We start from the raw sequence: 15,043 nt of genomic DNA, 5'->3' as shown, positions 1-15,043 counted from the left end.
CAGGCCATTCTAACATTATGGGGGTGGATTGTTATTTTAAGGTGCTCCTTATTCAACAAACACTCACACACTGCTTTAATTCTCGAGGACCCAAGTGTCATGTCATCCTATTTCTGATATTCCGAGATTATAATTATTTTTTTTATCATTCAAGTAGTCATACTGGCAGTGTTATTGATGGTTTGATTAACCACAGCAGTCATTTTCTGCTTCTCGCTTACAGAAACCTTCTTTTCTAGTTTTTGCAACCAAAGCTGACCAAGAACAGAGATCTGATGCCAAATATTAACTTTAATTTAGGAGTTGAGAACTGACTTAATCTGTAATTGTATGGAGATTGCAACATTTTGATGGTTTCTCCACACACCCTCCAGATATTGACCATTAAAAGGTTAAATGTCGAGTGACATGATGGTTTTATTGGTGTAGGTTCTCAGTCACCATTAGCTATGTTTTCATTCAACTGAGCAGACCTTTACAACCTTTCAAACTAATTAGGTGCGTTTCCATCTACTAGAATTAAATCAATTAACTGCATGGTAATTAGTCTTTTCCCTCTCTCTCTTTCTACCAAAAAGTGGATGACAGAAGTCTTTAGTCTGGTGCTTTGGTCTCAACCGGCCCTGTTTTTGATGACCAGTTTTGTTTATAGAGACTTTATAATTAATTTTGTATGCTATTTTTGTTGACTTGTTTATTTATTTTGAGTATTCAAAATATCATCCAGGGGCTGCACAGTGGCGCAGTTGGTAGAGCTGTTGCCTTGCAGCAAGAAGGTTCTGGGTTCGATTCCCGGCCTGGGGTCTTTCTGCATGGAGTTTGCATGTTCTCCCTGTGCATGCGTGAGTTTTCTCCGGGTACTCCGGTTTCCTCCCACAGTCCAAAAACATGACTGTCAGGTTAATTGGCCTCTTCTAAATTGTCCCTAGGTGTGAGAGTGTGTGTGCATGGTTGTTTGTCCTGTGTGTCTCTGTGTTGCCCTGCAACAGACTGGCGAAACGCCCGAAACATTAGCTGGAGATGGGCACCAGCAACCCTTCCGACCCCACTGAGGGACAAGGGTGAAAGAAAATGGATGGAAAATATCATCCAGTTCCAGTGTTAAATGCTCATTAGAATTTAAAGTTTTGTGAATGTGTTCTTCCATTACAATGCCATTACCATTATATTACCTGAAAAGTATCGTTTATTGCAGTAACTACTGGGACAATTTATTGTCATTTGTTATTGTGACAGGTCTAATTGTGCATCCCTAGTTACTTCACTACTCTGCAGGTTTAGTCATCAGAGCCACGCTTACGTTTCTTGACCACAAACTGCCTGAATATCAACAATTCATGAGGTTAAAAGCCCTTTTATTGCATAAGCGCAACTTTGTTTACTCAGCAGTGTTGCCTTCTATCTAAAAAATACAGTAGAGAAATGAAAGACGTTTACAGAGAGGTGTCTGTTCTTTCTATTCTTAAACATTGATTAAACAGGCTAACCAAGCCTGACTTTCACTGCTTGTTAAAGCCACATTTACACAGGATGTATGGGCTAAAAAAAGTCACATTTTCGACATACTTCTCTGAGCTAAATAAAGATAAGGCCTCACTGACCTTAAATAGCCATAAAGTAACCTCCATGGATGTCCTGTCATCGCAAGGAACTACACTTTTCAACAAAGCCTGAACATCAGACATTACTTTGAGAGACCTTCAAGGTGACTCACGATGTGACGAATCTCACGAAATGTGTTATGGTTACTCGAATGTGTTTTGTCGTTCGTTTGCGGCGTTAACGTCGGCAGGCAGCTGCTGTTGATAACACAGGAGAAGAACAATGATTTTGTGCTGCTGAGGAGACAACGCAGTCTGCGTGATGTGTGGATTTGGCGGCTTTTAGCAAGAGCATGAAGTGCAGAGTCACTGCTGGTGTTGGCTTCAACCAGCTTCAGCTTCTAGTGCATTTCGTCTTTTGTGAGTGCTTTGTGTGGGGGGCAGGGGGTGATTTGCTAAAGGACTGCAGGGGGCTGCACTGTGTGCTGACAGCTGGCTTCTATAAATAAATGTCACAGGCAGGGGAGGAGGACGGGTGGGAGGGACGCAGTGGTGGATGGACAGCGGGAATGAGGAAGAAATGAGGAGGGGGGGAGACGGATGGGTGGGACCGATGCAGATGCACTGGTGGGAGACTTTAAAGAATGCGGTGGAGTGTCCTGTGCTGCACTTTGCTCGGGTCGGGACTTAACGGACCCTTAACACACGCCACATGCAGCCGAGCCAATCAGCTACCCTGGATATGGTCATGTGACCCCCTGACTCTGTACATGTATCCTGGCTAATTAGTCTGTTGCCGTTACATTTTTATCTCACATCTGTGCGGCCCCAGTCAGCTTCCTTTGCCTGTTGTGTCTCGGGTGTCTGGCGTGACTCAAGGACTCCATCACTTGGAGAAAATAGCAGAAAAAACAGCCATAAAGAATAAACAAAGGAAGGCAGGGAATTAAGACGCAAGGTGAAGACGAAACTGGCTGCTCTGTTTCATATCACGCAAACAGAAAAAGCAGAAACTGAATAACGTCCTGACTCTAAGCAGGAGTAACGCTCTCTTCATGAATTTGTCATGCAGGCCGTCACTGAGCCCAGTCCCATCAGGCTGAGTGGGCTGTATCACTGACACAGGCTACTTTCACTTTGCTGCCTCCAGTTACACTCTTTGGCTTTCTACAGCACTGTGTATGTGTGTGTAATTTTGTTTACAAGGGGGGAGGGGGACGGGTTTGGTTTCCGGTCTTGGCACAGCTATCAAGCAATGAAAAACAGCCCATCAGAGTCCCTGCCATGCTCATATACCTGTTGTATATCTGCTTCACCTCCTTTGTGTCTCGTTTACACTGTGCGATTGGGTCCAAATGTTTCCGCAGTTTGGTTTCTTTAAATGGGTCATTTTATCTCCGATGGTTGTTGCAACACAGAAGCTGCAGATGTAAAAAAAAACATAAAAAAATAACACAAAAAAAGGAGTGATGAGGCAGGAAGACAGAAGAAGGCTTAGGATGAAAATTGCATGACCCTCCCACCTGTGGCTGAATCTTTGCACAATAATATCAGATCGTGTTGGTGCTAAAAAGCATTTCTTTGACTTCTGCTTTCTGCTGCGCGCAGAAAAAAAGCAAACTATAAGCAGACTTTCTGTGGCCAGGCTGTCACGTTGTGCTGCTCTTTTTGCGCATGAACACACATGCGACACTAACAAACGTGAGGCATTTATAAAGGTAACAAATGTGTAAATATGATGCAGTCAAACACTTTGAAAGCTTAAATACTGGAATCATTTATTTTATTTTTTTACTTTTCTGAAAGTATTTTCAAATTATTGGGCAATGATAAGAGACACGAAGAAAGGTGAGACATTGCATCGCTGTTCACCCAGAAAACAGTTTAATCTCTTCTGCCATCATGTGTTGGGGCAGCAGTGGCATCAAAGGTTGAAAAAAAAACCAACCGGATAAAGAGCGCTGGTTCTGTTCTGGAGACTGCTCTGAACGACCCAGAGATAACGGTGCAAAGAAGGATTCTCCATAAAATCAAAAAAATTATGGGCGCCCCTGTTGTATAAAACTCTTGTGTGACAACAGAGGGATTTCAGTCGGAAGCTTTTTCAGATTCGCTGTGATACAGACTGCTACAGGAGATCCTTCCTGCCCACAGCAGTCAGCATCTACAATAACTCCTAAAGACACTTAATATGAGTTACAACAACATTTAGTTTCCTCTAGGGTTCAATGAAATACTTTTGAATTGAATTGAAAATTTGTTCTGCTACATTTAGTCAGTTTTGATGTGGTAAGAAAATGTAACTGCTCACATTTGAGATATTTTTAGCTATATTTATTTTACTTACACAGTGTTGCCCGTGCTGGGTGATGCTTGGTCGTGTTTCTCTTTGCTAAATAGCACGTCTAGTTGTGGTTTGGAGAAATCTAGGCACTACTTCCTGGTTTAAAACCCCAGGCTGAGCTTCAGAAAGGAACATAACACTTCAATTTCTAAGCTGCTGCACTGCAACTATTTATATTTATGAAAAAATACATTTTATTTTAGATTACAAACAACTTTTGTTTAAAGATTAAATTTAGCTTTGTGTGGAAAAAGTAAAGAAAGCAAAAAGATTTTTTTGTGGCATTACTGGTCTTTATTAATAGCAAATGTTTTTCTCTTTCTATATTCAGCACCTTTTAGTCTGTAAATACATTTTAAATAAAAAACAGACTAAAGTCATCACTCATCTTAGCTTCATATTTTTAATCATAAAACTATGTACAATTTCTCTTATCAAAGAAAGCATCAGAAAAGCTGATCAAGTTTGAGCTGGTGATGGTGAACCAACAGGTGTTGTTTGGTTGGCATGCTCTCGCCTCTTCCCCATTTTGAAAACTGACTAGAAGAAATAAGCCTCTACATCATGTCATGTTTAAACCCCGAGACACAGAAAATCGTGGATAATTGATCAGATAATTGATTCCTAGACACTCTCATGAACTTGAAGTTAAAACAATTAAATAAAAACACAATTGTGAAATAATTTCATCCATCCATCCATTGTTTGCAGCTTATCCAAGATCAGGTTGTCAGGGCAACAGGTCCATCCACCTTCCGAAGAAGCTGATTTCTGCCGCTTGTGTCCGGGGAATAATTTTTTAACAAAACTGTTCTTTTGAATAACAACCTAAAGCCTTTAGACACTTTTTTATGCTTTGGATACCAAAATATGTCGTGAGTAAAGCTACAGGATTTTTACATCTGTGGTTGAAACTCCATCACCCCACAATCACACTTAGTCACCATGGCAACTATAATTAGCCAAGAGAATCTGTCAGCGTTTCATTTATCCAAACACCTTAGCAACAGCTGTTGGTTTAAGAGGAACTTTGACTTTTAAAATAGGAATCCCAACTTTCAGATCTTTCTGAATTGACAGTAAAAAAAAAAAAAATTTCAGAGCACAGATAGGAGCCAAAACTGAAGATCTTACTGAAGCTAATGCAGCCTAATGCAGCGCTGCAGCAGTAAAGCATAGATTTATGAAGATGTGGATGAATAGGTTTTATTTGCTGAGGTGCTGATTCAGCTTTCTGAGGCCTGCAGTGCGTTTGAAATTTATTTCAGTGAGCTGAGTCATGGCTTTTCTTTTTTAACATCTTCATTTAAATCAGGATCGGTCAAATTATGGTAACACCTCTAAAAGTACGACGAGATTGAGATATTTATGGCCTAGTTTTGAACTTTCATCTGGCTGTTTCTTTTCTTTTTTTTTTTACACATTTTTTTCTACCTTATGAGAAAAGGAGTGTGATGAAACCTTTTTACAGAGCAGAAAAGAGACTCCACAGTGTGCAGTTTGTAAGGAAACATTGTGATAAGACTTTCTCCATTTTCTTCTGACTGCCTGTAGAATTATTGTGACTTATTTCTGATTATTATTATTATTTCTTATTTCTCTCCTGCAGCCTCTTGCACAGTGGTGCAGGCTGATGCCCAAAGATGCTGCCAAGATGCCAGAGAGTGCGTGGAAGCTGGTCTTCTACACCATGTCTTGGTCCTACAGCACCTACCTGCTCTTCTTCTCCTACTCCTTCTTCAACGACCCGCCCTCCGTCTTCTACAGTAAGACTGACAACCGTGGAGACATTATGTTGGTTGCAGTCCATTTAGTCTGTGTGGGTTTTTTTTCCTTTAAATTAAAGTCAGTGAAGGTGATCCAGTCAGTAAAAGTCAACCAGATAAACGGATTAATGCTGACCTAAGGAGAAGTTTCCTTCCTAGATTTTCAGGGCAGAGAAAGAGCTGAGGTCAGTGGTGTCCAAAGTACGGTCTGGGGGCCATTTGTGGCTCTTGAAATAATTTTGTGTGGTCTCTGACAGCAGTTCAATAATGGCGATAATTTGGCCAATATTTGTTATTGCTCTGTACTAAAAATGTTAAGTACAACACAGAGAATTATTCTTTTCTGTTTTTTCTTGTTTCCTTTTTTTTATTTTAGTAAGGTGGGCAACAAACATCCAGCCATTTTTTACACACAGAAACACACACATCCATTACACTTGGCTAAACACAGCAAAGGTTTTAAAGAAAATTTTCATTTTTGTTGCTGGAAATGAACATTTAAGAAACCAAGAAAGAAGTTAAATAACTGTAAACATTAAGGTAAATGTCACACTGTTTGCTTCACTAAAATATTAGTTGTTTAATTTATTGTCGTGCAGGTAAAGGATAAAATATTCACAATGATATTATTTTTCTATTTTTAATTGGAAAGAAAAGGCTAATTTTCACCTCTCTGGGATTTTGACCCTTGGTGCAAAACGTTTGGACGCACCTGGCTGCGGTTATTTTACCAAAAGATAAAATAAGGCCCTATAGCTGCTCTATGGAGACTCTGCAGGAGGTAAAATTGCCCTCAGTACTTATAGGCAGATATATATCGAGTCATATAGAGAGTTTGAAGACTTGCACATTTTCTGAGCCTGCAGGAAACCTTTTTGCTTTTAAGTTATGACATATTTCAATGCTTCAGAGTCTATCCATTAATAACAGAATACCTTTATTTAACATATTTTAGTACTATGGAACACATTAGGTTTCATACAACATTTATAACAGGAGATCTTTATGATTGTACCCTAATGGAAACCAGAATCATTACAGTTTCCAGTGTGTTGCTAATGGAAGATGGAAGTGCTCCCAGACTTCGCGTTTATCCCACTCATGTCTTTTACTGTCCCTCGACCTCCTCCATCAGACACTGAGGTGTCAGCGCTCCTGGAGAGGACGAGGAGGAAGAGACGAGTGGGGCTCACGAGGGCTATCTGACAGCATCAGCTCCGTCTTTGATCGCCGCGTCACGGTTAATAGCCGTCAGTGTGTGATGTGTGGAGCCGGAGAGTAACAGGGCCTGACTTTTAGAGAGGGAGAGGAGGAATCAAGCTGAGAGGGGAGATGGAGACAGGGATGATAAGAGAATCTGAAAAACAGCACCATAACCTGCAAAACCTTGCAAAAGCACCAACATTGTTTAAGGCTACAAACACAAACTTCTGCCTTTGACCAACAAAAAATGTGACGGAAAAATGTGAACAAATAAATAAATTGAGTGCTGTGAATACTTTTGCAAGGTGCTTCGTATTTATCCTGAATAAAAAGGTGGAAAAATCTAAAGTTTTAAGTGGGAAGAAATACCTCTGCTTCCCATTGGCAGCTTTTCTGCTGGGATCCATTTTTCGAGCCTCTTCTCAATGTTTAATGGTGGAAGCTTTGATCGATAAACATTACACGACGCCTGAATGAAACCCCATCCCTGTGGAGACAAGCCTCACTCAAACATCGGAGGAGAGAGTTTCCGTCCAACATCCGATAGGCTTCAGAGACTCGAGCCAGTCTCGGCCTGTTTCATCAGAAACGTTCCCTAATGCTGCTGGAAACCTGATCCTTCCTCCCCCTGAACAGCGCTAACCACCACAGCTTCTCCTCCAGGATCTCTGCTGTATTTACCATGCCGTGCCTCTGACTCTTGCTTAAAGGGACGCATGAGCATGACCAAGAAACGACAAACTGTCCACGCCTCGGAGACTCTTTTACATCTGGAGGAATTTAAATGACGGAAGATTTTCCTGCTGTATTTGCAACAAAGTTTAAGCAGAAACTAAAGTAAAGAGGGAATATTTATTTAGTTCTAATTTCAGGATTTGAACCCAGGACTTTCTTGTTGAAATGCACCACCACGTGGACCGTGTTCATTATTTATTGCAGTTTAGTTTAGACTATTAAGAATAAAAATAAAAAGGCCTCAGCGATCCATGTGCTTAGAGTCATGCAGCATGAAGATTAAACAATAATAATTAATCAAAAAAAAAAAAGTAAGATACTGCAACAATCGCATTGTTACATTAAGTTAAAAATAATTCATATAAAAGGCTACTAAATGTATGCAGATTTTTTTGTCGAATTTGTAATTTCATATAGTGGCCCGCAGATGTTTTCCAAATCATTTCATCTGTTTTTACTCGCATGCTTGTTACGCAGCATCACGAACTTTGGAAAACACGTTTATGTACCTTTACTTTTTGATATCGTGACAAAAATGTGCACAAAGTGCATAAAATTGGAATATCTTTTCATTATAGGACACAATGTTTGCTCTCTGTCGAGGCCTGCATTGGGTTGCGTCGTCCTGCTGCCACCTACAGGCAGAGAATCATTGTTTACATTTATAAATGGATCTAAATAAACTTTTAAAGATGGTTTGCGACCTACTTTGTCAAACACTTTGGCCAGGGTTTCTTGTGTATCTCTGGCTGCTGCAGTCGTCGCACCATTTGTAGCGCAGCGTCTTCCCCTGATCTCCTTCTGCTCCCTCAGACTGGAAGAGTGGTATGACAGTGCCTACAGACATCGCCATAGCCTACCTGATCCAGGGCAGCTTCTACGGCCACTCCATCTACGCCACCGTCAACATGGATACATGGAGGAAGGACTCTGCTGTCATGGTGGTGCATCACATCATCACCCTGGCTCTCATTAGCTTCTCCTACGCCTTCAGGTACTTAAAAAAAAAAAAAACAGGGGAAAGGTGGGGAGAGCGCCTCATCCGACCGTGTTCTCAAAAGAAAGCGCGTCTCGCTTTGATTTCTCCCTCTCAGGTACCACAACGTGGGCATCCTGGTGTTGTTCCTGCACGACATCAACGACGTCCTGCTGGAGTTCACCAAGCTCAACGTCTACCTGAAGGCCAGAGGAGGCGGCCACCACCTGCTCAACGACGTTCTGTCCAACATGGGCTCTGTCAGCTTCAGCGTCACTTGGTAAGCTTTAAATCTTCAACTCGCTTTCTGATTTCTCCCCCTCCGCTGCTCGGCTGTCTCACTGAAATGTTTTGAAGTTTCTGTCATTATGCCGTCTGGTGTCTTATTCATCCACAGAGTCTCTAAATATCTGCTGTCTGTTTTGCTCCCGCCTCGTTTTTCTCAGGTTCTGGTTCCGACTCTACTGGTTCCCTCTTAAAGTGCTGTACGCCTCGTGTGTGTCCAGCATCCAGTCTGTCCCCACCATCCCCTTCTACTTCTTCTTCAACACCCTGCTCTTCGCCCTGCTGCTCATGAATATCTACTGGTTCCTGGTGAGTGCACTTTGCATCCGAGTCTTTTTAAAAACTCCTCCAGTTCACGCTCTCGTTCTGACCGCTTTGCTCGGCGCTTTTTCTCCTCTGCTCTCTGCAGTTTATTGTGATTTTCGTGGTGAAGCTGCTGAATTTGAAGGAGGTGAACGACGTGAGGGAGTACGAAGACGAGGACGCCAGGAAGGCAGCGGAGGAGCTGCTGAAAGACGCAGAAAACAACGATGAGGATGCTGGACATCACAACTCAGCCCGGAGGTGAGTTGCGCCACTCCCATTTGAAACTAAACTTTCCATCTGAATATAAAACACAGAGCGCTTCCCCCTTATGCATGACGAAGCCTGAGAATTCCTCGACTGCTTTTATCAAGCACAGAACATCAGCAGGGGTTTAGCTCTGTGCTGGCAGTGGTAGTTTATCCATGAAGTGTCCACCACATGCATGGGCTTGAATTGCTTATCAGAAAATGCAAAGCAGGTCTGATCCTGCTGTTCTCCTCACAAGCGGGCAGCCTCTTCTCGCCCACACCTGCCTGGCAGGGCTCCATTTAATTTAATGTAACACTCTTGGCACCGGCGTCCATCTCTGCTCTGGCTGCAGACCAGAGGAACCTTATGGAGAAACTAAAATTAGCAATACACAGCCTGCATGCTTGCAAACACAGCACCATGGTCAAACTTCAAGCTCAAAGTAATTAGTAGGCATTGAATAAGTCATTCAGCTGCTGGGAAGCACACACCCCACCAAATTGTGCATATTACATTACATATTACTGAGGCAAGTTGTAACTTTTTCAGGCTGTTCGATTGAAAAATATATTCGTAAAGCTGCCAAAGGAAATCTGGATTAAATTAAAGGAAGAGTGTCAATGTTATGGACATCCGGTGGACTAAGTCCAGAGAGTGTAACCTGTGACCTCTGATGCTCTAATACCAAGTGTTGAATAGTCAAAACACAGAAAGGAGTAGTTTGAGTTTGTTTTTCTAATCAAAAATATGGAAATGACTTAAAGCTTTCTGTAGGCAAGCTTTGATCAGAGCGCCGCTCTTTGTAGTTTCTACGCCGGCGTCGTGTCACAAATGTCGTGGTGAGGCTTCTATAGATTTTTGATTCTGTAACTTTTGATACTTTATAGAAAACCGTGACACAAAAACAGCGTCATCAGTATGACATTTTGCAATCGTGAGCTTTAAGCAACAAACTGCTGACAGAAACCAAAGTGCATCTGTTTTTATCTTTAATCTCGGCGCTGACAGCCATGTGCGTCTCTATCAGAGTGGCCTTTGACCTCTGCAGACTTAAACACCCTGCAAACCCGAAGTCTCCTCTTCAGCCAGTCCGTCTCACTGCTCAGGGCAGTTTCAGGAAAATCCTGAATAATGTATTGCGAGGTAATCTAGCGGTTTGGTTTTGGCCTACCTGTCCTCTTGGAGGCTGGCGCTGAACAAGCTAATCTTGCACAGAGGGGGGTCTGGAACAGCCTAAGACCATGCTGAGATGTGATTACGCCCTTTTCTGAGCGGCCTTGAACACGTTCTGATATCCTCTGAACCAAATGTTGCACATCTGCTCATCGGCCCTCCTGCAGTGTGCACTCCTTCTTATCCCGCACTCTGCTGTCTGTGTGTCCCTTTCTTCCCGCAGGAAGCACGTACAGAACGGAGTTACCAAGGACAAGCATCTATAACAGGCTCTCCGGTGCCCCCTCCTGGCTCCGGACTGCACCTGCAGGCCCTCCTCGGACAGCAGACGTTCAAAACGTGACCGGACTGGAAAGAGCATCACAACCACAAAACAAAAGGAAAGAAACAAGAATAAGAGAAGGGAAAGTTAGGGTACAATCAGTTTATATTTTATATTCGTTTTAGAGCATTTTATTTTCAATTTTATTTTATTAGAGCACTGTGAATGTCATTTCAGCTGACTACCTGTCTTGCTGTTGTCAGCTTAACATTCGATAGATCTAGTGGAAGGGAACCTTCTTGTGAGAGAGGGATGGAGGATAGGAGACAGTTTAGATCTGTTCTCATGTCTTCGAATAACCTGTAGGATCCAAGGGAACAAGGAACAGCAGCGTCAGGTTGGGGGTTATTTGTTTAGGCGTTCTTCCCTCTCCACTTCTTTAACTTTCCGCCCATCTGCTCCGACTTATTGTACGAGAAGAAACGAGGGATTATCGCTGCTAATCTTTCACCTGCTTCCCACATCCCTACATCCATTCATTTAAACTGAGAGGCCAGAGGCAGCATTTGCATATTTTAAGACTTTTAAACATAAACCATTTATTTCATGACACTTCTGACCCACATGAACCTTGAATATTCCCTTGGATTCCTCTCCAGAAAGCGTTCCTTTTCCTTTTTCTTTTTTTGTGCTGCTTTGTCTCTCTATGGGCTACATGGCATCTGTTGCTGCACTGACATGAAGGCATACAAGCTCACTGCTGGTTTAATGACAGCAAACAGCTAGAATTGATTGACTAGGTCATTATCGCAATTTCATTTCTAGAGATTTCTAATATCGTTAAATGATATTCAATGTGTCCAGGTGACAGACGGTGGTGGGAAAATCCTCATAATCAAAAACACAACATATGCACTCGCTCTACTATTCAGGAACGCATGAAGTCAGAATGATTTTTGGAAATGTGTGACGTATTTTTCACAAACCTTTTAGCTATATCGCCGATAACTAAAACTGCTCCTAGAAGTGACTAAAGTCCTAACAAACAAGTCAGTATTTTACACATTCTCCCAGCGGCACCTAAACACATCTTCTAGACAAAATGTGATCAAGCTATACACTGGAGAAAATAAGCGTTGTCAGTATTCTCTGTAAATGTATTTTTAATGGTGTTGTTAGCATGTAATTCACATCGAATTTCAGTAACAACCCAACTAATCCATACTTACAGAGAAATAAACACGTATTAATCTGATAATTAGGTTATGTGTGATAAAGTGGAGTGACACACACAAAAAAAAGAGGTGTAAAAATGCAAAGAAAATCTGTTAATATTTAGAAAAATCTGTTGCTCGAGGTTTAGTCGTAATTGATGGCCTCTAGAAATGTTTCTCATTTACAAAGTGGTGAAAGGTCTCTGCAGCCTTTTTACAGGAAATTATACGGATGACGTTTGTTATAAACAAGAGAGAATATCTCACCAGAACCTGGAGGATTTTAACTAGTTTGACAGAATGGATCAAATCCATGTAGCTACTCCATACAGGAGACTCTGTGAAGACTTTTCTGTTTCCTGTTTATTATCCGTGTCATTCCACTAAATTGATTTTATTCCCTTTACATGTTATTACCGACATCTGGGCTGAGTCACCTTAAGAATATATGCAGCGGCGTAATAATGTTTTGTGCGTTCAATGCTTATTTTTCCAGCTGTATAAGATGCACATCTAGGAACCAGAAGTAATTAGAATTTCAACATTTTTTCAAAACTTGAACCATAAATTGAAAACCAAAGAGGAACCATGTCCTGAGGTGCCTGCTGGTTTACTGCATGCCTGTAGAAGAAAAATAAGGAATGTTCCCACTTTGTCTACCTTCTCGATCAAATTCCAGCTCTTGTTTGGAGGAACAGCATGCTTGTGCTGCTTGAGCAGGCCGCAGATGTTGGATAATCCGCTGGCGGGGGGGAAGGGGGGGCGCGGGTGTCTGCTCACTTTCGTTCCTGTCTTCCATCATCATCCGCAGTGTTTCAGGAAAATTGAAGCTTATCTTGAAATTTTACTTTAAATTATGATTATTATTGCTGTAGTTAATTTGATGTTTGTAATTCTTTTGTTTTCTTTGTTGAATTGCTGCTGTTTTTATCTCTGAGAGCACTGTTTGTATTCCAGATTTTTGTTGTTGTTGTTGTTGTTTGTTTTCTGCTGATGTCGGTGACAGTCATGTGATCAGGGGACCATCTCTCACCTCTGTCTGGACCAACATCTGGATTCAGCCTCTGATCCGTTCCTGTTGATCATTCTCTTATTACTGTAGTACATCTGTGCTGTAGACAACACGGTCCGCCTGTTGCTCACCTTCCTGCTCAGCTCTGATACTCTAATCTGTTTCTCATTTAATAACAGCAGTAATCCCAGTGTGAGTCACAAACCCTGAAATCTGTGATCCAGATTGTGTCACTACATCAGGGGGGCTGCGACGAGATGAGCAAACAACAAACTTTCTCTAGAAGAGGCCACTACCTGTCTAGATGGTTTCGGTCATTATTGCTCCTCGGGGTTTGTGGACATTTTTGAAAATCTTTACTCTTTTGGAGGTTTTGAGATGCTGACATTGGCAGCGCCTGGTGAATATGTGCAGAAAGCCTTGAAATAAATGAATCCGTCATTGTAATCGCATATTTATTCAGATGAGGGGGAGGGGGGGAAATCCCATGTGTAGAAATAATTGTATCAAAAACTGTGGATCCAGATTTTTTTCTAGATCTTTTGGTGAATCACTCCCGTTTATCAGATTTTTTGTGAAAATCTTATATTTTAAAGATCTCATGCTGTATGCGCTCTAACAATCCACTGGGCTTTTTAGAAGAGAAACAAACCATAGATCCTCCACTGTGGTTTAGAGTGGAAATCAGAGGCTGTTTCACAATTACACTTGGTTTTAATCCAGACCAATGTGGAGTTTTCTGACCAAAATGCAGTTTAATAAACTAAAAGTTGACACAATATCCTATTTATCCCCCAAGAAAACTGCACAAAAAATTTATTACATTTATTTCTAAGAGAAATGGGAGGATCAATACATCAGGCACCAGTGGCTTTGTTCAAAATATATATATTTTTCCTGACTTAATATTTTCTGTGTGATATGTACTAAAATATCACATTATTTTAAGGCTTTTTACACATCTTTACAAGAGGTGCCAAGAACTGTAGCCTGCACTATAAATGATTTTTTTTTAAATACAGCCAAGAATTGAGATTCTTATGATCCTAAACAAAGAAAAAGACTTAAAAACAAGATGATTCACGTATGCAGCTCAGGTTTACAGATTGAACACCTAGTGTAATAAAAGCTGATCTAGGGGTTTACTGTAGTAACAAATCAAATACATGCATACGTCCACAGCACATGTGGTGGATTTTTGCATGTTTCTGACATGTTTCCAAAACATCGGGGTCGAACGGAAATGTTCAAACAATGCGCTCAGACGAAACCACGTGCATAATCTAATCTCAGATCATAACAGTGGACGCTGCGTTAATACGATTTAAGAAGTGGCATTCTTTTAAGTTCAGCTCTGCAGGAATAAGTTGGAAGGGAAAATCTTTTGTGAAGACATTACGAGCTGAAATTATTTACCTCTGATGAAATCAAAGCTCAGTCCAAATTTTGTTACCATTAAATACGAAATTTTGCACAGAAACTGTGACATTGAGTATGGAAAGTGAGTCAGCTCCACCAGTGCTTCAGTTGTGCCAAAAAAATATCCACTGAAACAATAAAGGGAAGTGTGGGTGTCGGTGATTGAAGCTGAGGAGCTGGTTGAGCATCGGGCACAGAAGCCCTGTGGGTCTTTTCTGTACATCGCACTGTCATTTAATTTAATCAATTTTTATTGCTTATTAGTAGATTACTGAAGGATCATCGACTAAATGAGGCATTGGAATGCATTTTACTGATTTTCTTTGGACCACTGGTGAACACTGTAAACTACAAAGATTAAGAAAAAAAAATAGTTTCCCCCAACTTTTTTTCCCAGTCTGAATTCGACCACTTTTTGAAACACTTGAAAAGGGTTCTGTATTTGCTCTTTTGTAATACAGTTTTAATACCATTCAGCCAATGTTTTATTTTGTTCTCATGAAATAAACAATGTCAGTAAACAAAGGCAAGTCCCATTTTGTCATTTGTTTCTAAAAT

General features: G+C 41.1%; 1 protein-coding gene across 1 annotated transcript in view; it reads left to right on the top strand.

Annotated features, from left to right (window-relative positions):
* Positions 1-15,011, top strand: part of cers1 (ceramide synthase 1) — a 32,764-nt gene extending 17,753 nt beyond the window's left edge. The window contains exons 2-7 of the mRNA XM_008407943.3: positions 5,495-5,651; positions 8,403-8,583; positions 8,684-8,845; positions 9,012-9,159; positions 9,260-9,414; positions 10,802-15,011. Of these exons, the coding sequence (XP_008406165.1) occupies positions 5,495-5,651; positions 8,403-8,583; positions 8,684-8,845; positions 9,012-9,159; positions 9,260-9,414; positions 10,802-10,844 (846 nt within the window). The 3' untranslated portion in view covers positions 10,845-15,011. The remainder of the gene's footprint in view (positions 1-5,494; positions 5,652-8,402; positions 8,584-8,683; positions 8,846-9,011; positions 9,160-9,259; positions 9,415-10,801) is intronic.
* Positions 15,012-15,043: the final 32 nt, after the last annotated feature.

The sequence above is a fragment of the Poecilia reticulata genome, chromosome 4, assembly GCF_904066995.2.
Source record: "Poecilia reticulata chromosome 4, P_reticulata-male-v2, whole genome shotgun sequence".
NCBI lineage: Eukaryota > Metazoa > Chordata > Actinopteri > Cyprinodontiformes > Poeciliidae > Poecilia > Poecilia reticulata.
The sequence above is the reverse complement of the archived record's forward strand: the minus strand, read 5'-3'. Positions and strand labels throughout refer to the sequence as shown.